This window comes from Geotrypetes seraphini, chromosome 5 (assembly GCF_902459505.1).
Source record: "Geotrypetes seraphini chromosome 5, aGeoSer1.1, whole genome shotgun sequence".
Taxonomy (NCBI): domain Eukaryota; kingdom Metazoa; phylum Chordata; class Amphibia; order Gymnophiona; family Dermophiidae; genus Geotrypetes; species Geotrypetes seraphini.
In genome coordinates, this window is record NC_047088.1 from 117,199,591 (window position 1) to 117,225,656 (window position 26,066).

The 26,066-nt window shown below is 45.7% G+C and overlaps 1 protein-coding gene across 15 annotated transcripts in view; it reads left to right on the forward strand.

The window, feature by feature from the left end:
• PCNT (pericentrin) overlaps positions 1–26,066 on the forward strand; it is an 820,497-nt gene that overhangs the window by 654,673 nt on the left and 139,758 nt on the right. For 12 of the 15 annotated variants that reach the window (XR_004539480.1, XR_004539479.1, XR_004539483.1 and 9 more), the window contains one exon: positions 1,513–1,640. Coding sequence is in view for 5 of the 15 variants with exons in the window: in XM_033944852.1 (XP_033800743.1) it covers positions 1,513–1,640 (128 nt within the window). In the remaining 10 variants the exon portion in view is untranslated. Of the gene's footprint in view, positions 1–1,512; positions 1,641–19,610; positions 20,708–26,066 lie in introns of those variants that run through there. The other 3 variants (XM_033944853.1, XM_033944855.1, XR_004539481.1) reach the window with 3 other exon arrangements.

The window sequence follows — 26,066 nt, forward strand, 5'->3', positions numbered from 1 at the left end:
TCTTCAGGCAGGTTGTCAAGTTCCATTGGAAGTTCAGTGTCAGAAAGAACTTCCTCCAGCAATTCACCAGCCTCCTGTACCTCCATGGGTGAGGCTGTATCGTCCCTGCTTGGCCCGAGGAGACTCTCAGGGAGGAAAGGTCTCAACCTTCTCCCTAGCCTGCCTCCCTGCTTGTGCTCAGCAGCTGGTTTTTGTACTGCAGGGGCACGCCCTACTCTACCTGAGTCAGCAGACCTGCCTGTGGCTCTTGGGCTCCTTCTGTGGTGACCTAGATATGGCTCTTCCAGGAGATCCTGGGATATTTCAGGCTACCCCTGGTGGTTAACCTGCAAATCATCCCTATTTTTCCTAGCACAACCCTTGTCCATTCCCTTCCGGGTTTTACTCTGTGTCTTAGGAGGAACTTTAACTGGAACCAGGTCAGGCACGATGTCTGTCTGGTTACAACGGGAACTCTCCGACATCAGAGGAAAGGCTTGTGAGTCAGCCACGTGCAGTTTGTGAATCGCTGCCTGTGTGTCCCTGCAGTGAGTACCACTGAAGGCAATTTAGTGATCAAAATGTATCAATTTTGAGAATTTATATCTGCTGTCTATATTTTACACTATATTTGTCTATTTTTCTATAGTTGTTACTGAGATGGTATTGTATATTTAAAGTCATCTGCCTTGACCTCTTTGGGGAAAAAAAAGAATATAAATGATAATTAACATTTTCTGTGCATACAGTGTGCTTTGTATTTTTTTAAATTTTCTGGTTACCATTATGTATTAAGATTATATTGTGTGTATATTTGTTAGACTTAGAGGGTACTTGGCTTGAAGAAGTTGAGAAATAATGATGTACATCTAATGTGTATATTGCCCCTTAATTCCAAAATCTTAGCACCTCGTAAACATAGGTGCCTTTTGTATATTTAGATTATAGAATACTAATACTCATATGTGCATGAATAGTAATATTCAAGTTTCTCTTTATTTGCAATTGTTGCTCAATAGCCAAAGCCATGCAAGTGGAATAAAATATATAATAAGCAATATTGTAAAAAAGTCAGAAATCGAAATACAGTACCATCAAATCAGGATGGATCAAAGGAGAAGAAAATCATGTTTCCTCAGCCCATAAGTGCAATTTGGGTGCTTAACAGTATTCTACAAGCTTAGTGTTCAGCTACAAAGGAGAGCAAATGTGTGGGAGGAGCATGGGTGGGTCCCATGCTTATGTGCTTAACTAACAGAAATACTATAAGTTACACACTGAAATGCAACATTTGTATGCTAGCATTCACACCTGCCTTGTACATTACGTAAGTAATAGCACTTAAATGTTGCTGCAAAATGCCAACTTACACTCTATTCTATAATGAAATCTAGACACCCAGATGCTATTATAGAATTCACATTCAGTGCCTTGCATTTATGTGCCAAATTGGGGTAACCATCTGTAACAAGTACCTATGTGTCGCTGTGTAAAATTGTATGTGTTATAAAATTCATGATAAATTTGTTATAGGTTCCCTCTGTCTTCCAGCATCTCTTCAGAGAGTTCATTGGCTTGCACCCAAGATCCTGAGTACTCACTAACAGAATACATTCAACACTTGGAAATTATTCAGAAGAGACTTGGAGACATACAACAAGGTAAGCATAAAAAGCCTCACCTTTCTTCTCATTAACATTTGCTGGTTGACAAGCAGGGTTGTATGTTTCTTCTCGAGGCACGCAGGCAGAAACTTCAACAGCAGATCAGAGCTCTTCCTTGCTCCTACTGCCTGGCTGTATCTTCAGGTTCTGGGGTCCATGGCGGCCTCTTTGGAGACAGTCCTCTGGGCCCGAGCGCACATGTGCCTTTTACAGGAGTCCCTTTTCTCTCAGTGGTCTCCGCAGCATCATCCCCTTCAGATGCCGCCCTCTTGGATGGAGCCAGCTTGCAGCAGCCTGAGCTGGTGGCTTCATGGAGAGGCTCTCTGTCAGGACAGGCTTCTACAGATATCAGAATGGATGACTCATAATAGATGCCAGCCAGTCTCAGCAGCTGTCTATGAAGCAGCAGAGAATCGCACACCGGCATCCAATCTGGAATCACATCTGTCCTAAGAGTCAGACGCCTAACCCTACCTATCCGCCCCAATTACACAAGGCAACAAAAAATTTATTTTCAGAATCATCTGACAACACAGCACATTTTTCTAAATCAGTTTTTCACGCTGATTTCTGATGTGTTGTTAGTTTTTTTTAGTCACGTAAACTTTTAAAGTTATGACTGTTAGTTTATAGCATTTTAGCATATAGGGTTTTAAGAATTGCAGCATCAACTTAAAAAAATGTTGTACTATCTTTGATCCAAAGTAGAGAGTTGTGCGGGGACAGAAATCAAACCCGTCCCTGCCCATCCCCGCTGGAATCAAACCCGTCCCCGCTAGAATCAAACCCGTCCCCACCTATCCCCGCTGCAATCAAATCTGTCCCCACCTGTCCCCATAAACTTAAGTTATTTCATTTAATTATGCTACTGAATTAAAGGCTCTGGTATAGACCCATTTACAAATAAGCAAAGACACTTTATTAATCTACATTTCAAACAAGAAATGTTGGAAAATTCCATCAGGAGATTTAATGATCCACAGATTACTTTTCCCAAAGTTTATCCAATAACTGCTTTAGTTATGTTTAAAAGATATATGAATGAGATTTTGAAGGTGCCAGAAATCTCTTATCCACCTCTCTCTTAGATAGCACAGGCGGAAGAACAAATGGCTAAAAATGTAAAAAAGGGAGACAAAATTTTTTTTTAGATATATTAGTGAAAGGAGGAAGATGAAAAATGGAATTGCTAAACTAAAAGATGCTGGGAACCGATATGTGGAGAGTGATGAGGAAAAAGCAAATGTGCTAAACAAATTCTTCTGTTCTGTGTTCAAAGAGGAAAATCCTGGAGAAGGACCGAGATTATCTGTCAAAGTTACATGAGAAAATGGAGTAGATTCTGCACCGTTCACGGAGGAGAGTGTTTATGAGCAACTTGAAAAACTGAAGGTGGATAAAGCGATGGGACCAGATGGGATCCATCCCAGGATTCTAAGGGAGCTCAGAGAGGTTCTGGCGAGTCCTATTAAAGATTTGTTCAACAAATCTCTGGAGACGGGGATTGGAGGAGAGCGGATGTGGTCCCTATTCACAAAAGTGGTCACAGGGATGAAACATGAAACTACAGGCCGGTGAGCCTCACTTCAGTTGTTGGAAAAATAATGGAAATGTTGCTGAAAGAAAGGATAGTATACTTCCTTGAATCTAATGGATTACAGGATCCAAGGCAACAAGGCTTTACAAAAGGTAAATCGTGCCAAACGAACCTGATTGGATCAAGGACATATGATAGATGTAATTTACTTAGATTTCAGCAAAGCCTTTGATACAGTTCCTGATAGGAGGCTGTTGAACAAACTTGAAGGGCTGAAGTTAGGACCCAAAGTGGTGAATTGGGTTAGAAAGTGGCTGTCGGACAGACGCCAGAGGGTGGTGGGTAATGGAAGTCGCTCGGAGGAAGGAAAGGTGACTAGTGGAGTCCCTCAGGGTTCGGTGCTGGGGCCAATCCTGTTCAATATGTTTGTGAGTGACATTGCTGAAGGGTTAGAAGGAAAAGTGTGCCCTTTTGCAGATGATACCAAGATTTGTAACAGAGTAGACACCGAAGAGGGAGTGGAAAATATGAAAAAGGATCTGCAAAAGTTAGAGGAATGGTCTAATGCCTGGCAACTAAAATTCAATGCAAAGAAATGCAGGGTAATGCATTTGGAGCTTAATAATCGGAAGGAACCGTATATGCTGGGAGGAGAGAAGCTGATATGCACAGACGGAGAGAGGGACCTTGGTGTGATAGTGTCCAAAGATCTAAAGGCGAAAAAACAGTGTGACAAGGCAGCGGCTGCTGCCAGAAGGATGCTGGGCTGTATAAAGAGAAGCGTAGCCAGTAGAAGGAAGAAGGTGTTGATGCCTCTATACAGGTCATTGGTAAGGCCTCACTTGGAGTATTGTGTTCAGTTCTGGAGACCGTATCTGGCGAAGGACGTAAGAAGACTTGAAGAAGTCCAGAAGAGGGCGACGAAAATGATAGGAGGCTTGCGCCAGAAGACGTATGAGGAGAGACTGGAAACTCTGAATATGTATACCCTAGAGGAGAGGAGAGACAGGGAAGATATGATTTAGACTTTCAAATACTTCAAGGGTATTAACGAACATAATCTTTTCCAGAGAAAGGAAAATGGTAAAACCAGAGGACATAATTTGAGGTTGAGGGGTGGTAGATTCAAAGGCAATGTTAGGAAATTCTACTTTACGGAGAGGGTGGTGGATGCCTGGAATGCGCTCCCGAGTAATGTGGTGGAGAGTAAAACTGTGACTGAGTTCAAAGAAGCGTGGGATGAACACAGAGGATATAGAATCAGAAAATAATATTAAAATTGAACTAAGGCCAGTACTGGGCAGACTTGCACAGTCTGTGTCTGTATATGGCCATTTGGTGGAGGATGGGCTGGGGAGGGCTTCAACAGCTGGGAGGGTGTAGATGGGCTGGAGTGGGTTTTGACGGGGATTTTGGTAGTGGGAGCCCGGGCACAGTGCCTGGTGGTGCTTTGGATTCTTGCCCAGATGTTGCTAAGAAGAAAAAATTAGAAAGTTTGGATTGGGTCAGGTTGGGCAGACTGGATAGACCATTCGGGTCTTTATCTGCCATCATCTACTATGTTACTATGTTCAAAGAGAGTTAAGTCTCAAAGTCCAAACCAGAAGAATTTATCTGCTGATAGTCTGGACTTAACTAATTTCCTTGAGAAGTCGGAGACTGAGGTTCAGGCTTCTGCAGCATTGTTGGTACAGTTTGCCATTGATTTTGATAGAGAATGGATGTTAAAGTTGTTTTTTAAAAATAAAGATGTTCTATTTTTGACTAACACTATCAGAATGTTTCCAGATGTATCTCGTTATACCCAGAAAAGACAAAAACAATTTATTTTGAGGCCACAGGTCACTCAGATGGGGGCAACTTTTGTTCTATGATTCCCTTGTAAATGTGTTTTGGTTTATAAGGAGGACAGGTATGTCTTCTATGATCCACAGCAGTTATCTAAATTTATATCTTCTAAGAGCAATTCTTGATTAACCATGTGTAAGGCAGGCTCTTAGAGGTCAGAAGAAAGAAAGAACAGTTTAAGAGCAATCAGACTGCATTCTTACTTTCCTTTTTGCCAATTGCCTATTTATTTTAAATTTCAGCTTTTCACCAGCTCCGCCTTTATTTATATTTTATTTTTTTTCCATGAAAGTTTATTGATTTTTCAAATAGTTACAAAAACAAAAACAAATATAATAACAAAACAGGGCAGGATTTACTCTTCAATATGCCCTAGGAACACAAATACACTGGGACCCCTAGCCCCATCCGTCCCTGGCCCTACTCCCTCCCAACACCACGCTGCTCCCACCGATTTATTTACCTGCTTCCTTGCGTTTTTGTTTATTTGTTTACTTCTACTTGATTTCTTTTTTTTCTCTATTTTAGAGCATGAAATTCAGCCCCAAGCAGAGGGAGAATCTCATGCTGCAGGGGCTGAGAGAGGAAGTCTCTCATCCCCATGCAGCATGAGAAATTCTCCCTCTCAGTGTGGGGCCATTGTTTGAATTTGAAAGCCAGAGGATTTTACATACGGTACATTTGTCGGCCTCTGCAAAAGTCTTCGGTCCAGTAGTGCTGTCTCCCTCCAACTGCTGCCATGCACGGCACACGTGCACCTCCCAAATGGCTCAGCCTGATCCATTCTGGACTCCAAGTCCAGCGAAGCAGAGAAGGGAGATAAGCAAGCAAGCGTTTATGAAGGGGGTGGGGCTAGAGGTCACGATTGCCAATCCCCAGACACCACATGCTTCTTCACAGGGCAGCGGGCCCTGCATGCTGCTGACGCAAAGCCTTCCATTTGACATCAACTTTGATGTCGTGGGAAGACTTCCGGGTCAGCTCCGTGTGGCGTGCTGGGAGTGCTGCACGAGGGCAGGTAAAGGGGACGTGCGCACCAATGAAGTTCTCTCCAATCCCGCGGGATCCCCAAGCCCATGAGGGGGGTCCCCACGGGATCCCAGTGGGTTCCGCGGGATTCCCATCATCCCCGTTCCCATGCAGCTCTCTAATCCAAAGTCAAATAAGCACACAGCATGGTATAATTATACTGGACTGTGTCACTTAGTAACCAATATTTTTTCAAAAATGCTTAGAGTATGATTTCTTTTTGTGAGTTGTGTCTGGATTGTCACGGCACAACATCCAGCAGTAGTCGGCCATCATACTCTCGTTCCAGAAACCTTGGTAGTGATGCTCCATTGACTGAATGTCCTGGTGAAAATGTTTTCCTTGCTCGTAACTCACCATACCAAATTTTCCGGAAAAAAGTCAAGCTGTGAGTGCAAAAAGTATATTTTTAATGACATGCCATTTTATTGCTGCTGTTCTGAAAGAGCTCAACCTGGAATCTCCACCTTCCATGTCTGTGTTTGGTCATGGACTGTTTTAATGTGCTGTCCTCCCATTTTCCATCCCATCTGCAGCTTCTCGGTTTGGTTACGGAACAATGGGATACCCCAGAAAGCTCTTTCTGGCTCTCTAAAGCTATGTCTAAGCTTTATCCACTGGCTCCTGAGTTTCAATAGTTTTTTGAGCAGCCTAAGGTGGCACAGGTTACCAGGCATACGGCCCTTCCTAGGAGAGTAGTGCTTAAGGATTCCTAAGATCGCAGCGTGAATATTTTTTAAACAGCTTTTTGAAGTGGTTCTTCAGGTATCAAGGCTGCAGCTTCAGACTCCTTTGCAATGCCTGCCTGTCACTTAAGTTTGCACCTTGTGCCCTCTGAGGACAAGGATGCCTGTCCCCAGCTGGTGTCGGAAGATGTGGATTATGTGGTGGACGCCCTTTATGATCTTAGAGTTCTTGGTAAGATCTCGGCTTATATGGTGTCTGTGCACCGGATTCTTTGAATCTGTCATTGGGCTGGGGACGCCGCCTCCAAGGCCACTTTAAGCAGACTTCCTTTCAAAGGTCAGCTTCTTTTTGGAAAGGGTCTAATTGCCTTCATGCCTGGAGAGTCCAGAAACAAAGCTGGAGTTAGGCAAAAGAAATCTATCTTGTGCCCCCTCCCAAACGATGTCTACCACCCATTGATCCGAGGATATGCGAGTCCACTCTTGGTAAAACATAGAGCCAGCCCCTGATATGAGGAAACCCCGCTTGACCTCTGATGTCTTTGAGGACTTTAGGGGCAGCAGCTGAATGGGATCTTGGATGCCTGTGAATGTCTGGAATTGGAATTGTTGTAACGAGGATGGTATCCATGGGAATATCCCTAAGGAAAAAAGCACTACTGTCCCTGCTTGAAGCCCGGTAAGACTTGTTCACAGGGTGAAATTTAGGGCGGTGATCTCCCATACTGAGCAGTGTTCTCCCTAGTGTCTTTTAGCAGGGCGCTCCGCCTGGCTAATTTAGGTGAGCACCTGGCTGTCTTCTTCAAATTGACGTGCTTCCCCCTCAGCATCCTCCGGATTCCCCCCTAGTTAGTGTCACCTTTAAAACGCTCCCCCCTCAGCATCTTTCCGCCGGTCATGCTGCATCCGCTCCACCACCTGCACACCACCTCCTTGCTGCCTATGCCCCGCAACTCGTGTATCACCTGCCCACAGTACCACCGCTGCCTGATCCTGGACAAGCAGGAGCTGCACAGCTTTGCTACCAGCAGAGCAAGGGGGTGACGCTCAAGTGCTAGCTCTGTGCAAAGATCCCCAAAGAGGCGATGGTGATGTGCGAGCTTTGTGAGCCCTGCTGCCTGCCTCATGGTCCCCTGGCTAAGTACCGTCTGGTGCTCCCCACTCAGGGACAGGTGAGCTGCAGTCTCAACCCCTACAAGATCACCACCTGCACAGCCATGTGCAGTGCCTGGAGTTTGACAAACATTCCAGGGCCAATGTGGAAGCTGCACAAGGTGAGTGCACGTAATTAGTGTTGGAGGGGAGGGAGGGGTGCGGCAGCAATCAACACAATCCGTGCATTGGCACTCTGCATGGGCGAGCCACCTTGAGGAATGGCAGGGTGGATAAGCTGCAAGCATAGAGAGGCTAAATAAATAGCTTAGCCGTGCTGAAAGGATGATTGGGCTACCCTGTGTTCATTTGGTTGATTTTGCAGGCATGGTGGGGGTTGGAGAGCAGTACTGCATGCTGCAAGCTTTCCTGAATACTGATCAGCTTGCAGGGTAAATGGACAATATTCGGACTGGAAGAATGTCATCAGCGGGGTGCCACAGGGCTCGGTGCTTGAACCCGTGCTCTTCAACATCTTTATAAATGATCTGGACATTGGTACGATGAGTGAGGTGATTAAATTTGCAGACGATACGAAGTTATTCAGAGTAGTGAAGACACAGGGGGATTGCGAATATCTACAAAGTGACATAATCAAGCTCGAGAAATGGGCATTGACATGGCAAATGAGGTTCAACATGGATAAGTGCAAAGTGATGCATGTCAGTAACAAAAATCTCATGCATGAATACAGGATGTCCAGGGCAGTACTTAGAAAGATCTTCCAGGAAAGAGACTTGGGAATTCTGATCAACAAGTCGATGAAGCCATCTGCGCAATGCGCTGCGGCAGCAAAAAGGGCAAACAGAATGCTAGGAATGATAAAGAAGGGGATCATGAAGAGATCAGAGAAGGTTATCATGCCACTGTACCGAGCCATGGTGCACCCGCACCTGGAGTACATGTGTCCAGCACTGGTAGCCGTACATAAGAACATAAGAATTGCTGCTGCTGGGTCAGACCAGTGGTCCATCGTGCCCAGCAGTCCAGTCTAGTTATTGCATCATTTAGTGTACTTGCTGGACAGTCAAAAACCAATCATCTACATATTCTCCTAACTGCTCCAATGCAAGCATTTGGAAATTCACATACATGTCTGAGACAGGAAGCACACTAAATTGATATCTGACAGGGTAGGTGTCAAGACTCATATTCTTTTATACAGAAAAGATTATCGAGGTAAAAACCTAATCTTCCATTCTAATGCAAAAGGAACATGAGTATTGACCAGTGGGACGTACCATAGCTGTCCCCTGAGTCTAGGGTGGAGCAGATGAACCTGCTGCTAGCACCAAGGATCCAAAAGCCTTCACATCCATTCTGTAAAACTTTGTGTGAAAGTATGGAGAGTAGACCATGTAGTTGCTCTACAATCTCCTTGGTACGCAGGATTCTGATCAGGATTCTGTGAAGCCACTACACTTCTGGTAGAATGTGCCTTCAAGAAGATTAATGTGTTAATAATGCTCATTTTTATAAAGAGTTGCAGAACTTGATCCTGGAGCATGATTTATCTAATCTGATTATGGCAAGTGACTTCAATGCTGTCCTGGATCCAATTTTAGATAGAAAACCTGTGAGAGCTTCCAGTATATCTGACAAGAATTTGCTACAATTAATGAATGCATGTGGTTTGAAGGACATATGGAGAATTCTGCATCCAACAGATAGAGAATACACATTTTGTTCTCATGTTCATCAATCCTTCTCTAGGATTGATTATTTTTTTATATCAAATCATTTACTAAACCAAGTTCTTTAGGTGGAAATAGATGATATTCTTCTCTCTTTTCATGCTGGTATTTGGATCATTATCCAAGCGGCAATGATTTCTAACTCCTCTCCTGTTTGTCACTTTAACAATGCTTTACTTGCTGACCCTTAATTTTTGGAAGAAATGCAAGGGAAAATCCAATAATTTTCTCAATTGAATAACTCAGAGAAGATATCACCTGAAACAGTCTGGGATGCATTCAAAGCAACTATTACGGGTCATATTATTGCTTATTCAGCCTATAAAAATAGAATGATGTTAGCTGAATTGGAAGTTTTGGAAAAAGATAGCAAATCTGGAAGCACAACTGGTAGCAAGATGGGGGATGTAAGGGTGGTAAATAAGCTTATGGGGCAAAAATTTAAATAGAACTCTGCTTTAAGCCATAGGGTGCGCAAAGATCTCTTTATAAGTAATGCTGTACAGCAAGGGTGCCCAATACGTCGATCATGATCGACTGGTAGATCGGGACGGCAACGTGAGTCGATCGTGGAGCCCATCCTGGGCTCCGTGATAGACTCGTGTTGCCGTCCCAATCTACCAAGCCGATCAGCCTTCCTCTCCCGGATGTCAAAGACGCCGACGCCGGGCATCCACTGTAGTCTGTTTTTTGTCATTTCGGTGGCAGCAGTCTGAAAAAGAAATCATCCTGGCCAGGGTTGGTGTCATGCTCCGGAGCTTCTACCTCTTACAGCAGCCTTCCTATCTGGCCCTCTCCCTTCTACCTGCATCCGGCCACACCCCCTGCTCCGCGGCTCTCTTCGGCAACTCATCAGCAGCAGCGATCGACACAAGCTTCTGACGTCAGGGCCTATCCTCTGCGAGTCCCGCTTGTTTCAACTTCCTTTTTCCACAAAGCCGGGACTCGCAGAGGGAAGGCCTCGATGTTGGCAGCCTGTCTTGATCACATACCCTGACGCATTATATAGGCTTGATGGTACCTATAAAAATTTGGAAAATTTACCCCACCCTCCACAATTGGCTTTTGTAAAGATAGTAAGGCAATTCTTGCTGCTTTCCACAGCCAAATAAATTTTGTGAGACTACTATTTAATTTCTTGTAAAAGGACCTATGAAAAAACACTGGTAACGTACACATTTGGTAACAAACCACAGGCAAAATCATCATCTTAACTGTTTGGACTCCCCCACCAAGACAAATGTAAGGGGTTCCATTGTTCACACATTTCCGTGACCTTTAGCAATAAAGACTATTCATTTACTTTCATCGTTTCTTCCAACATTTTATAAATCCAAATTCCTAAGTATTTTACACCCTCTTCCTTCCAAAGAAAGGGGAATGAATCAAACAATCCTTTTTGACAATGATTTACTCCAATTTATTTTATATCCTGAAAATTTTCGAAATCTTTCAATCAAATCTAGTAAATGTGGAATGGTTGTTTCTGGATTCCTCAAATGAAGCAATATGTTATTTGCATAAGCAGAGACCTTGTATTCCCGACTTGCGTAAGGAATACCCTGGATCTCCTTTGCCTGTTGTATAGCCAATAACAAGGGTTCCAAAACAATATCAAACAGCAAAGGAGATAACAGATACCCTTGTCTAACTCCCCTCTCCAGACAGAAACGTTCCGAAAAAGTATTATTTATATATAATCTGGCAGAAGGGGAACTATATAAGGTTTGAATCATTTGTATAAATCCTGAACCAATACCAAACCAATCCATTGTTTGATACATAAAGGTCCATTCTACCCGATCAAAGGCGTTCTCTGTATCCAAGGATACAGAAAAGGCTTGATCATCCATGGCTTTTGTTAAATTTAACATGTGAAAAGCCAGCCTGGTGTTGTTTACATAGTAACATAGTAGATGACGGCAGATAAAGACCCGAATGGTCCATCCAGTCTGCCCAACCTGATTCAATTTAAAAATTTTTTATTTTTTTATTTTTTTTCTTCTTAGCTATTTCTGGGCAAGAATCCAAAGCTTTACCCGGTACTATGCTTGGGTTCCAACTGCCGAAATCTCTGTTAAGACTTACTCCAGCCCATCTACACCCTCCCAGCCATTGAAGCCCTCCCCTGCCCATCCTCCACCAAACGGCCATACACAGACACAGACCGTGCAAGTCTGCCCAGTAACTGGCCTTAGTTCAATATTTAATATTATTTTCTGATTTGAAGAATGCCTTTGAGCAACGAACCCTGTTTGGTGCATACTAATAATATAAGGGAGAGCCTTGGCCAAGCTCAAAGCCAATAACTTAGCCAAAAATTTACCGTCTATATTTATCAAAGAAATAGGCCTGTAATTTGAAACCAACATAGGATCTTTATTTGGCTTCAGCAAAACAATAGTTAATGATTCTGCCATAGTACCTGTAATGCACCCTTTAGTCAGTTGAACCTAATATAAATTTAATAATGAGGTAATAGAGTACTTTGAAATGATTTGTAAACATAAGAACATAAGAACCTCTGCTGCTGTGTCAGACCAGTGGTCCATCGTGCCCAGCAGTCCGCTCACACGGCGGCCCTCTGGTCTAAGACCTCCCTAACTGAGACCAGCCCTACCTGCTCATGTTCTTGTTCAGCAGGAACTTATCTAACTTTGTCTTGAATCCCTGGAGGGTGTTTTCTCTATGACAGATTCCGGAAGAGCGTTCCAGTTTTCTACCATTCTCTGGGTGAAGAAGAACTTCCTTACGTTTGTACAGAATCTATCCCCTTTCAACTTTAGAAATTGCCCTCTCGTTCTCCCTACCTTGAAGAGGATGAATAACCTGTCCTTATCTACTAAGTCTAACCCCTTCAGTACCTTGAATGTTTCGATCATGTCCCCTCTCAATCTCCTTTGTTCGAGGGAGAAAAGGCCCAGTTTCTCTAATCTTTCACTATACGGCAACTCCTCCAGCCCCTTAACCATCTTAGTCGCTCTTCTCTGGACCTTTTCGAGTAGTACCGAGGAAGTCTGTGATATTTGACATTTTTGAATTGTATTGACCTTTTGGAGGATTGTTGGATTGTTTTTGACTTTTTGAATTGCACTGACCTTTTGGAGGATCGTTGGATTGACAAATTTGAATGGATTTTTTTCACTTGTGATTTTGAATGGGAGCACTGAGCACTTTGGAATTTGCAGTTGAGCCCAGGATGATATAACGATTTCGGAAGATAAGAACTCCAGACAGGAACTTCAGAAGATAAGTATTGTATTTTCACTCATATACCGCGCACCCGTGTAAAACGTGCACACAGGTATAGCACGCGGGGAACAGAAATTTATGTAATAAAATTTTAATATAGCGCGCACACGCGTATACCGCTCATGCTAAAACCTCCTCACGCCTACTCCGAACCGGCATCCTCCCCCCCACTCGCGTCACCCCCCCTCCCCTGCGATCCTACATCCCCCCCAGCACCGCAAAGACAACTCTTACCCGATTGGGCACCGGCACCAATGCGCAGGATGTGCCAGTGCCAGTGCCCGAAGATCCTCCCTCGTTGAGCTGGGCTGGGCTCCGGCATTCCCCCTGCGAACAAGCATCCTCCCCCCCCCTCCCCCGCGATCCTACATCCCCCCCAGCACCGCAAAGACAACTCTTACCCAATTGGGCACCGACACCAGCCCCAAAGCACAGGATGTGCCAGTGCCAGTGCCCGAAGATCCTCCCTCGTTGGGTTGGGCTGGGCTGGGCTGGGCGGTGCGAGAGAGATCCTCCTTCTTCCTGTGCCGGGCTGGACTAGGCTTTGAGCATTTGCGCATGCTCAAAGCCTTTTGGTCTCGCTCTCTCCAAGATTAAATTGAAAGGGGACAGGTTTAGAACAAATGCTAGGAAGTTCTTTTTTACCCAGAGGGTGGTGGACACATGGAACGCACTTCCAGAGGTTGTGATAGGCCAGAGCACAGTACAGGGGTTCAAGGAAAGTTTAGATAGGTTCCTAAAGGATAAGGGGATTGAGGGGTACAGATAGAAGCAGAGGTAGGTTATAGAAATGGTCAGGAACCACTTCACAGGTCATAGACTTGATGGGCCACTGCGGGAGCGGACCGCTGGGCGCGATGGACCTCTGGTCTGACCCAGTGGAGGCAACTTCTTATGTTCTTATGTCTCATTGGTCTCAAGCTGTCGATCCATTCTCTCAGAAAATTGCAGTCACATCATCGCTTCGTCAATCTCTTCAGTGGTGGATGAATTCCTGAAATCTTTCCAAAGGGCTGCTGTTTCAAATGCCTCCACATCAGAAAGTTATGACCACAGACACAACCAAGTATGCTTGGGGAGCACACCTGAACAGGCTTCGCACACAATGTCACTGGTCTACTCAGGAACAGACGCTCCATATAAACCTCTTGGAACTCAGAGCAATTTGCAATGCTCTGAAGTCTTTTAAAACAGTATATCCAATCAAGTCGTCCTAGTATGTATGGACAATCAAGTTGCAATGTATTACATAAACAAGCAAAGAGGTACAAGTTCTCTGACTCTGACTGGGCAATTGCTTGAAACATATTGCTAAAAGCTGATTATGTTCAAGGAATGCAAAATACTCTTGCTGACAAACTAAGCATATTTCTTTGGCCACATGAGTGGATGCTCAACTCCAGTCTTGCGTCAGATTTTCTCTCTTTGGGGAACTCCTCGTCCCTCCAAAATCACAAACTGCCTCAATTCTGTTCCAGACAATTCTCTGCTCATCCTCTTGAGGCAGATGCCTTTCTCCTGGATTGAACAGCCAAATTCCTTTATGTGCTTCTACCAGTTCCTCTCATTCTCAAGATGCTAGTCAAACTCAAGCAAGAATTGGCCACCATGATCCCTCTTACCGACATCCCCTGACATCTCCCACACCCTCCCCCTGACATCCCCCACACCTTCCTCCTGACATCTCCCACATCCTCCTGACATAGCCTGACATCTGGGCCCCCTCCCATATCCCTGGTTCCCCCCCTTACCTTTGGAAGATCAAATGGCAGGAAGGAAGCTCACTCCCTCCTGCCTATATGGTTCACATGCTGCAAATGATTAGGCTTCCCCCTCCCAATGCATCTTGGGATGCAGTGGGAGGGGCCGAAGGACTTGATTGGCTCAAAAATGGCCATTCTCCCTGCATCCCAAGATACATTGGGAGAGGGAATCCCCAACATTTGCAGCACATAGGCCTTATAGGCAGGAGGGAGTGAACTTCCCTTCTGCCATTTGATCTTCCAAAGGTACGGGGGAGGTTTCAGGGGATGTGGGAGGGGGCCCGGGGATGTTGGGGGAGGTCCAGGATGTGAGGGGGAGAATGTGGGGGCTATCAGGAGATATTGAGGGAGGGGTGTAGAGCTCCACGGCTCAGCTGATCTGGCAGGGGGAGTCCCCATCAGCTGAGCTGCTAGGAATCCCCAAAACCGCTGATGGGGATTCCTTCTGCCACAGTCAGGTGATAGGAAGCCTACAGTTTGTTTTGTTTGAGGTTTTTTTGCTGTTTGGGTGGTGGAAGGGGGTCATGACCTCCAGGGGGAGTAAGAGGGGTTCATACCTTAAATCCTCCAGTGGTCTTCTTATCAGTTTGGACACCTTTGTGGTATATAGCCCCCAACTCAAACAGGTCTAACTGCCAACATCTAAGTTCCCTCTAGGAAAACTTTGATTATGGCTGGGTTACGTCCAGGTTGAAGCCCACCTGATTTCCACCCATAACACACCTCCCAATACATCCCTTTGCTATCTGGACACACAGCAGCTTAGAAGTCCAGAAAGTTGTTTTTGATTATTGGCACTTGGACATTCCTGCTATTAGGACATCCAAGTGCCAACTTAGGCTGGCTTTTGGACTCTTTGAAGTTTTGATTATGAGCCACGATCCTGCCTCTGACAGAGGAGGGGCAGGACACGGCAGAGGAAACAGTTCCGTAGCAGTTTGCAAAGATCGCTAGCACCGCAGTCTTCTCTGCAGGCTGCTCTTATAAGGTAAACGGTGCAGGGAGGCCAGGGGAGAAGCCGGATACCAGTGTGAGGCCAGGGGGAACATGCAGGCCTTCTGGGGGGGGAGTGAGCAGTCCTTCGGGAGGGGGATCAGGGTGGGGTGGGACAGGCCTTCAGGGGGGACAGGCAGGCAGGCCGTCGGGGGGATGCAGGCCTTCAAGGGGAAAACAGGCCTTCAGGGATGGTGGCACAGGCCTTCAGGGAGACAGGCAGGCCTTTAGGAGTGAGGTGTAGGCCTTCAGGGGGAGGTGCAGGCCTTCAGCGGGGGACAGACCTTCAGAAGAAGGGGGCCCTGGTGTAGAAGTACACAGAGGGAGGGAGGGAAGGGGGGTTCAAAGAGATGTGCATATGCCGGATTTTGGAGGGGGAAGAAATAATGGGTCTAAAAATAGAGGAGAGGGAGAGAATTGATGGACAATGGAATTTAGGGAGGGAAGGAACAGAAAGGGAGAGAAGTTGGACACAAGGGATGGTGTGGAGGGGGATAGAGATACTGGATATGAGGATAGTTGGGAAAAGAAAAGGAGAGATGGTGGACCCTGGGGTGGTAGGGAAGGAGGGAGGGATGCTAGATGAAAGGGTAGTTAAGAAAAGGTGGATCTGTGGAGGAAGAGGTAAAAAAGGAAAGATGCCAGACCTCCGGGGAAGGGAAGGGAAATGGAAGGGGAGGACAGAGATGGCAGATGGATGGTTAGCACTTAGAAAGAAGAAAGGAGACCCTGGCAAGCAAGTTATCAGAAGACAACCAGAGCCTGGGACCAACAAGATTTGAATAATGACCAGACAACAAAAGGTAGAAAAACTAATTTTATTTTCTGTTTTGTGATTACAATATGTCAGATTTGAAACGTGTATCCTGCCAGAACTGTTAGACCACAAACATGAGCTAGGATTTAACAGAGAGAGGAAAAGTCTTTTTTGTTTGTTTATTTTGTTTACACCACAGAGCCAGTGTAGTTAGGAGAAGGCAAAGGGGGTGAAGAGGCTATAAAATAAACCCACCAGGATGTTTGAAAAAAATACCCAATTGGGCAGGAAAATCGAATCAAAAAACCAATTCAATAGGCTGAATCGAATTGAATCAAAATTTTTTTTCATGAATCAGGCAGCACTAGCACATAGGCCAAAGAGTTATTTGCTGTAGTGAAGTACCATGAGAGCCATTTTTAATAGGACATCTGAAACCAGCTGAAGACAGCAAGAGTTGAACGGACAAAATGGAAAGGTTATAAAAAGACGTCCAGAAAGAACAGGACGTTTTGAAAATGAAATGTGTGAAAATTGGTTTCTTAAACCCATTCTACTGAATGTCCAAGAATTCTGATCAACTGAGACATTTTATGACTCGTATAAATGTACAATAAGTTTTCATTATGCTTCCCACATGACATATAAAGTAAACATTTCATTAACTGTGCTAGAAAGCATACTCGATAACATCAAAACATCACTGCGGTAGTAACAGGACGTCCTGCACGTGGAATTATGATTCTTTGTGGGTGTAGTTAGGAGTTGTTGGTATAGAGAGGAGAGTTAGTGGTGTAGTAAAAGGAGTTGGTGGAAAAAAGAGTCTGAGTGAGTAAAGTGAGAGAGACAGATAGTGAGAGATGTACAGTGAGAAAGGGTATGATAGAGAGGGAGTGACCCCCCCAAAGTGTGTGAGTGAAATAGGGTTTCATGGGGGAAAGAAGGAAGCTCAAGTTCACCCCATAGGAGACGGAGGCTATTGTATAGCTGTGCCTCCATTATAGGAGGCACCTTACTCCTATGACTACATTCCCCCCCTCCCCACCTGCACTGTCTCCCTAATGACCTGGTGACTCATCAGGAGTACCCTCCAAAAGTGAATGTCATCCAGTGGCTTCCACTATGTAAGCCCTAGACCAGGGGTCTGCAACCTTTAAGACATAAAGAGCCACTTGGACCCATTTTCGAAAAGAAAAAAAAACTTGGAGCCGCAAAACCATTATAAAACAAATCTAACACTGCATATATTGTTTCTTATCTTAATGCTATATACAGGATCACTAAATTGAAAATAAAATCATTTTTCCTACCTTTGCTATTTGGTGATTTCATGAGTCTCTGGTTGCACTTTCTTCTTCTGACTGTGCATCCAATCTTTCTTCCTTTCTTTCAGCCTCCTGTATGTTTCCTCTCCTCCAGACCTCATTCTCTCCCCCAACTTTTTCTTTCTGTCTCCCTGTTCCCCCTTCTTTCTGTCTCCGTGCCCTCCCCCAAGCCACTCGGTTTGCTGCCACCGCAATCGGGGAACAGCCCCCAAGCCACCGCCGTCCCAAGCTTTCCCTGCAGAAGTGTTGCGCTGACCAGCATTCCGCTCCCTGACGTCAATTCTGACGTAGGAGAGGAAGTTCCGGGCCAACAAGGCATTTCTCCTCATTCCATCCAGCCTGAGCCCCATCTCTCCTTGATCCAGCATTTCCCTTCTGTGTCTGTCAGAATTACCATTCCACCTATTTTCCAGCATCACCCTTCTTTGTGTCCATCTCACTATATCCCTATCTCACCACTTTTTCAGAATCTTCATTTGTCTCTGTCCTTGTCTTTACCCCATGTTCACCATTTGCCCTTTCAATGTCTTTATCCCCCCCCCACACACTTTTTCAGCATTACTTCTATGTCTCTATTTCACCTCCTCTTCATGTCCCCTCTGTATCTCTATCCTTATTCAGTAGGTCCTGCTTACCCTTTCTCTTCTTTGTGTCACTATCTCCATTTTCAGCTTTCCCCCCTTTTCCTTTGTTACTGCACCCTGTAGCTAGAATCTTTCCACCCTCTCTCCACTCCGGCCCAGCCCAGTATGAAAGATTTCCTTTTGTTTCCCTCCCCTCTCTCTTTCTCTCTCTCTTCTCCTCCCTCACCCACGAGTCCTGCATCTGGCCCTCTCCCTTCTACCTGCACCTGGCAACACCCCCCTGCTCCGCGGCTCTCTTCAGCAACTCGTCAGCAGCGGTGATCAAGACAAGCTGCCGACATCGAGGCCTTCCCTCTACGAGTCCCGCCTTTGTGGAAAAAGGAAGTTGAAACAAGCGGGACTCGCAGAGGGTAGGCCCCGACGTCAGAAGCTTGTGTCGATCGCTGCTGCTGAGTTGCCGAAGAGAGCCGCGGAGCAGGGGATGTGGCCGGAAGCAGGTAGAAGGGAGAGGGAGATAGGAAGGCTGTAGGTCTTCGGAGCATGACACCGACCCCGGCCAGGATGATTTCTTTTTCAGGCACCTTACAAGTCCAGCGTCGCGGCGGGAAATAGCCATGCTGAGCAGTGAGCTCAGCTCTACACAGATGAAAGCCTTGCTTGCTGATTGGTCCGGCGGCACGGCGGGGCGGGGCGGGGCCGCCGGACCAATCAGCAAGCAAGGCTTTCATCTGTGTATGTGCTGAGCTCACTGCTCAGCATGGCTATTTCCCGCCGCGACGCTGGACTTGTAAGGTGCATGCCTGCGTGACACACTACCGGAGCCGCAGCAAAGGTGGAAAAGAGCCGCATGCGGCTCTGGAGCCGCAGGTTGCCGACCCCCGCCCTAGACATAGGCAGGCTGTGCTTCTTTGGATCTCAGGAGCTGTCAGGGGGCCCACATAATACCAACGGCCTCCTAACTGCCCAGAAAGCAGCCTGCCATTATTAGTGTAAGGCCATATGTGTAGAATTGCACAGCATATTATAAGTTCACTCATGTATGTGAAGCCAAGAAGGCCCATCACCTGATGCCTGGAATGCGCTTCCAGAGGGTGTGATAAGACAGGGTACGGTATCAGAGTTCAAGAAGGGATTGGATGAATTCCTGAAGAAGAAAGGGATAGAAGGGTATAGATAGATAGGAAAAAAAGGGATAGAAGGGTATAGATAGAGATCATTATACAGGTCCTGGACCTGATGGGCCGCCGCGTGAGCGGACTGCTGGGCAGGATGGACCCCTGGTCTGATCCAGCAGAGGCACTGCTTATGTTCTTATGACCCTATTCTCCACCAACTTGTGTCTTACAGGCGTTTTGACATCCACCAGGACCTGGAATCCCTCAGTGCCACTGTAGGTGGGTGTACTAGGAGAACTCGGCCCTCATCCGGCACATGAGACAGCACCTCAAAGTTCAACCCTGCAACCTCCCTGGTCCCATCATGTCATGTTTGTGATGCACCCACCTCTTCTCTGCACCTGCTGCCCCCAGGACCTCAGCCAGTGGGAAAGATTGGGGCAGGGAGAGAAGGCACATATGCACCAGTACCCATCAGTTCTAAAGGATACATTCTCCCAACACACTCATATATTGTTCATTGCTGCAACTGGGGAGAAAAAAGAAACAGTCACCACAAACACCAACAATGAATATTGAACCCCCAAACCTTGGTACTGCAACACCTCAGCCCAAACCACTACACCACACAAGGGATGGACAATACAATAACAGTGGGTACTCACTATATCCCTGGCCCCTTAAACCAATAACCCCTCACACACCCCATACCACACTCATTGCATACACCACAGTCAGCTCCATAGATTGGGATGCTGCCTTGCAAGGTATACCTAAAACCAACAGCCCAGTACTTATTCTCTGCACAGAGCCTCCCCTAAATCTTCTGTGTGTGTGTGTGTGTGTGTGTGTATGTGTCTATCTCCTTCTACCCCATAGAACCCCGCCTATATCCATATGTGATCCTCTCCCTCCCTATGCACCTCCAAAGATTTTCTCAGTAAGGGGCTACATTGCCAACCCAAACACCACTCAGCTGCCAAAAGTTAGCATGACTCTTATACTCGGATAAGTATGCAAAGGTCACATCCCTTACCTTCAAACCACAACCATACTATCTTTGAGGGGGGCTTCCACAGCAACACTCAGGTAGTAGTTAAAGGCTTTTCTGGTGGGCTTTAGGCTGCATATGATTCCCAACATCCCTGCTCCCACAGTCCTGTCCACACACAATGGTCCCATCTGTGCATCATCGATGGACCACACCACCCTCTGTCACACATAGCCAGGCAACTCTTCAGGGTGGCGGATAGGAAACAGAGAGTGGGGGTAAATGGACAATACTTGGACTGGAAGTGTCACTAGTGGAGTGCTACAGGGTTTGGTGCTTGGACCTGTGCTCTTGAACATATTTATAAATGACCTGGAAATTGGTTCGACAAGTAAGGTGATTAAATTTGCAGACGATACATAGTAACATAGTAACATAGTAGATGACGGCAGATAAAGACCCGGATGGTCCATCCAGTCTGCCCAACCTGATTCAATTTAAATTTTTTTTTTTTTTTAATTTTTTCTTCTTAGCTATTTCTGGGCAAGAATCCAAAGCTTTACCCGGTACTGTGCTTGGGTTCCAACTGCCGAAATCTCTGTTAAGACTTACTCCAGCCCATCTACACCCTCCCAGCCATTGAAGCCCTCCCCTGCCAATCCTCCACCAAACGGCCATACACAGACACAGACCGTACAAGTCTGCCCAGTAACTGGCCTAGTTCAATCTTTAATATTATTTTCTGATTCTAAATCTTCTGTGTTCATCCCACGCTTCTTTGAACTCGGTCACAGTTTTACTCTTCACCACCTCTCTGGAGCGCATTCCAGGCATCCACCACCCTCTCCGTAAAGTAGAATTTCCTAACATTGCCCCTGAATCTACCACCCCTCAACCTCAAATTATGTCCTCTGGTTTTACCATTTTCCTTTCTCTGGAAAAGATTTTGTTCTACGTTAATACCCTTTAAGTATTTGAACGTCTGAATCATATCTCCCCTGTCTCTCCTTTCCTCTAGGGTATACATATTCAGGGCTTCCAGTCTCTCCTCATACGTCTTCTGGCGCAAGCCTCCTATCATTTTCGTCGCCCTCCTCTGGACCGCCTCAAGTCTTCTTACGTCTTTCGCCAGATACGGTCTCCAAAACTGAACACAATACTCCAAGTGGGGCCTCACCAATGACCTGTACAGGGGCATCAACACCTTCTTCCTTCTACTGACTACGCCTCTCTTTATACAGCCCAGAATCCTTCTGGCAGCAGCCACTGCCTTGTCACACTGTTTTTTCGCCTTTAGATCTTCGGACACTATCACCCCAAGGTCCCTCTCCCCGTCCGTGCATATCAGCTTCTCTCCTCCCAGCATATACGGTTCCTTCCTATTTTTAATCCCCAAATGCATTACTCTGCATTTCTTTGCATTGAATTTTAGTTGCCAGGCATTAGACCATTCCTCTAACTTTTGCAGATCCTTTTTCATATTTTCCACTCCCTCTTCGGTGTCTACTCTGTTACAAATCTTGGTATCATCTGCAAAAAGGCACACTTTTCCTTCTAACCCTTCAGCAATGTCACTTACATACATATTGAACAGGATTGGCCCCAGCACCGAACCCTGAGGGACTCCACTAGTCACCTTTCCTTCCTTCGAGCGACTTCCATTAACCACCACCCTCTGGCGTCTGTCCGACAGCCAGTTTCTGACCCAGTTCACCACTTTGGGTCCTAACTTCAGCCCTTCAAGTTTGTTCAACAGCCTCCTATGAGGAACTGTATCAAAGGCTTTGCTGAAATCCAAATAAATTACATCTAGCATATGTCCTCGATCCAGCTCTCTGGTCACCCAATCAAAAAATTCAATCAGGTTCGTTTGGCACGATTTACCTTTTGTAAAGCCATGTTGCCTCGGATCCTGTAACCCATTAGATTCAAGGAAATACACTATCCTTTCTTTCAGGAACACTTCCATTATTTTTCCAACAACTGAAGTGAGGCTCACCGGCCTGTAGTTTCCTGCTTCATCCCTGTGACCACTTTTATGAATAGGGACCACATCCGCTCTCCTCCAATCCCCAGGAATCACTCCCGTCTCCAGAGATTTGTTGAACAAGTCTTTAATAGGACTCGCCAGAACCTCTCTGAGCTCCCTTAGTATCCTGGGATGGATCCCGTCTGGTCCCATCGCTTTGTCCACCTTCAGTTTTTCAAGTTGCTCATAAACACCCTCCTCCGTGAACGGCGCAGAATCTACTCCATTTTCTCGTGTAACTTTGCCAGACAATCTTATTCAAAGTAGTAAAGACGCAGAAGGATTGCGAAGACCTGCAATGCGACATAAACACACTCGAGAAATGGGCTGCGACATGGCAAATGAGGTTTAACGTGGATAAGTGTAAGGTGATTCATGTCGGTAACAAAAATCTTATACACAAATACAGGATGTCCGGTGCAGTACTCGGAGAGACCCCCCAGGAAAGAGATTTGGGAGCACTGGTCAACAAGTCAATGAAGCCGTCCGCGCAATGCACTGAGGCAGCAAAAACGGTGAACAGAATGCTAGGAATGATTAAGAAGGGGATCACGAACCGATCGGAGAAGGTTATCATGCCACTGTACCGGGCCATGGTACGCCCCCCACCTGGAATACTGCATCCAGCACTGGTTGCTGTACTTTAAGAAGGACACAGTACTACTCGAAAGGGTCCAGAGAAGAGTGACTAAAATGGTTAAGGGGCTGGAAGAGTTGCCGTACAGTGAGAGATTAGAGAAACTGGGCTTCTTCTTCCTTGAAAAAAGGAGACTGAGGGGACATGATCGAAACATTCAAAATAATGAAGGAAATAGACTTAGTAGATAAAGACAGGTTGTTCACCCTCTCCAAGGTAGAGAGAACGAGAGGGCACTCTCTAAAGTTAAAAGGGGATAGATTCCGTACAAATGTAAGGACGTTCTTCACCCAGAGAGCGGTAGAAAACTGGAACACTCTTCCGGAGGCTGTTATAGGGAAAAACACCCTCCAGGGATTCAAGACAAAGTTAGACAAGATCCTGCTGAACCAGAACGTTCACAGATAAGGCTAGTCTCAGTTAGAGCACTGGTCTTTGACCTAAGGGCCACCGTGTGAGCGGACTGCTGGGCACGATGGACCACTGGTCTGACCCAGCAGCGGCAATTCTTATGTAATCTCATTGGTGCCACCGCTCAGTCATGACTTCCTGGTGCCATTCCCTGCCTCCTATCCCTCAACAACACTACCATGCAACCCATGTATGACTTCTCGAGCCTCTTCCATACTTTCCTTTTGCCTAGACAACTGGTCCTGGACTTCCACCAGTTGCTTCGGGAGGTTTTTCTTTTCCTCCCTTAATTTAGCTATATATTCAACAGAAAATAGCTGATCTTCTGACAAGTCTTTAATTTGGCCGGTTAATCATCATTCCTATTCCAGGGTTTTTCAAAGAGGTCAAAGCAGATGACTCTATGCACTGTCACCTCACTAACAACCATACAAAAACAGACAAATACCCCCCTCCCTTTTTACTAAACCATGATAGCTGTTTTTAGCGCAGGGAGCTGCGCTGAATGCCCAGCGCTGCTCTCGACGCTCATAGGCTCCCTGCGCTAAAAACCTCTATTGCGGTTTAGTAAAAGGGGACCATAGTGTAAAATATAGACAGCAGATATAAATTCAGACACATTTTGATCACTAAATTTAAAATAAAATCATTTTTCCTACCTTATCTGGTGATTTCATGAGTCTCTGGTTGCACTTTCTTCTTCTGACTGTGCATCCAATCTTTTTTCCCTTCTTTTAGCCTGTATGCTTCCTCTCCTCCTGACCTCATTCCCCCCCCAACGTTTTCTTCCTCTCTCCCTGCCCTCTCTTTCTTTCTCTCTTCATGCCCCCTTTCTTTTTTTCTGTTTCTCTTATTTCCTTCTGTCTCCCTGCCTGCCCTCTTTCTCCCTCCATGCCCTCCCCCAAGCCACTGCCGCTGCCATCGGATAACAGGCCCCCAAAGCCGCCCGCCGCCGGCCAAGCTCTCCCTGCTTTGGGCCCACCAGCATTCCTCTCCCCGACGTCAATTCTTCCGTCGGAGAGGAAGTTCCGCTGGCCAGAACTTCCTCTCCGACGGCAGAATTGATGTCGGGGAGAGGAAGGCTGATCGGCCCAAGATCGACCTATTGGGAGAAATGCTGCCGGGTCCTGCCTTTGAGGAAACAGAAAGTAGGCAGGACCTGGCAGCAAGACGAGCAAATCGCAAGCTTCACTGACCTGTCTCCCGCTTTAGTCCGCGAACAGGGCTCTAACATGTGCGTGCCAGCTTCCCTTCTCTCCCCCCCACGACATAACTTCTGGTTTCAGAGGGAAGAGAAGGGAAGCAGGTACAAGCACACGTTAGCCCCCGGAGCATAAGTTCTCCAAGCCGGTTTGTTTGTTTTTTAATGTTGAACAGCGGCGGCAGCAGCAGAATTCAGGAGCGGACCAGTCAGGAGGGGAAAAAAAGGGAAGGGAAGAAGGGAACCCGCTCTGCGATCGACTGGGGTCGCCTGAGCGAGCGACCTGTCGATCACGATCGACGTATTGGGCCCCTGCTCTAATACAATAGCCTAAAGTCACATGTATTTCCTGGTTACAAATTACATACTCACTTTCTATTGGATTATCACATTTGTCATTATTATTGATTGGTTGATATACATATTGGTCATTGAGCCATATTGAAGCATGATGTCACCTGATGCCAAATATGGCTTCTCTATTTTCCCTGACAATGCATTCCTAACAATAATTCCTGAGAGTGGACCCCTTCCCTCCAAGGCTTGATTGTAGATCTGTCAGCATCTGTTTGCACTTCTGTCAGCGTTTTGCACCTGCGGCTGATGTGACTTGTGGTAAGTCGTCCTGACCTGGAGTCGTGTGGCTTGGTTTCTTTCTTGTGACCGAAGCATTTCTTGGAAAGTCCGAGAATATCCAATGTAATGCTGTGCAGTGCAATGTTGCCACAAGCAGTAAATATTTGCCAGTGTCACAATCAACAGACATTTGCCAGTTTCTAGATTAAAGATGAACTACTTACAAAAGCATATTATTTGTGCTGACAAGGAAAGATATGATGTTTTACATTTTTCATCAGTCTTGTGCAAGTTCAATTCAGCAGCACAATATTTCCTCCCAAGTATTTCTTCTGGGGTCTTATGAGGGTCTTCACCTTCGTTCTCATGAAGGTCTTACTCCTTATTCTCCCTCAGTGGAAGCAAAAACTAAATATCCTGCTATAAAAACCCAAACTAGTGGATATTGCTACTAGTCTTATTCAGGGGAAAACTACTGGTTACACCACATATGGACTATTGGGATTGGCATAAGACTAAAAGCTAATGTTTTTGTTTTGTGTTTTGTGATCCTTGTTCTCAAGGGATCTTATGATTTGTTTAGATATGTTTGCTTCCTGCTGCTGTTGCTCAATGATATTGTACCTTTTGCCTTTGCAACTAAATAAAAGGTGTATTTTTATTTTAAGTTCAATGTTTTTATTAATGAAAACATGAATAAAATACATTTTAGAACAGTTGGAGTCATGACAAATAATGAGTGGAAAAATCACATAAGTCAATCAGAACATGTTAACAAAACAAGACAGATGACAGCCTCTATCAACTAGTGTTTTAAAAGTGAAAGAGAAGTACAACAAAATG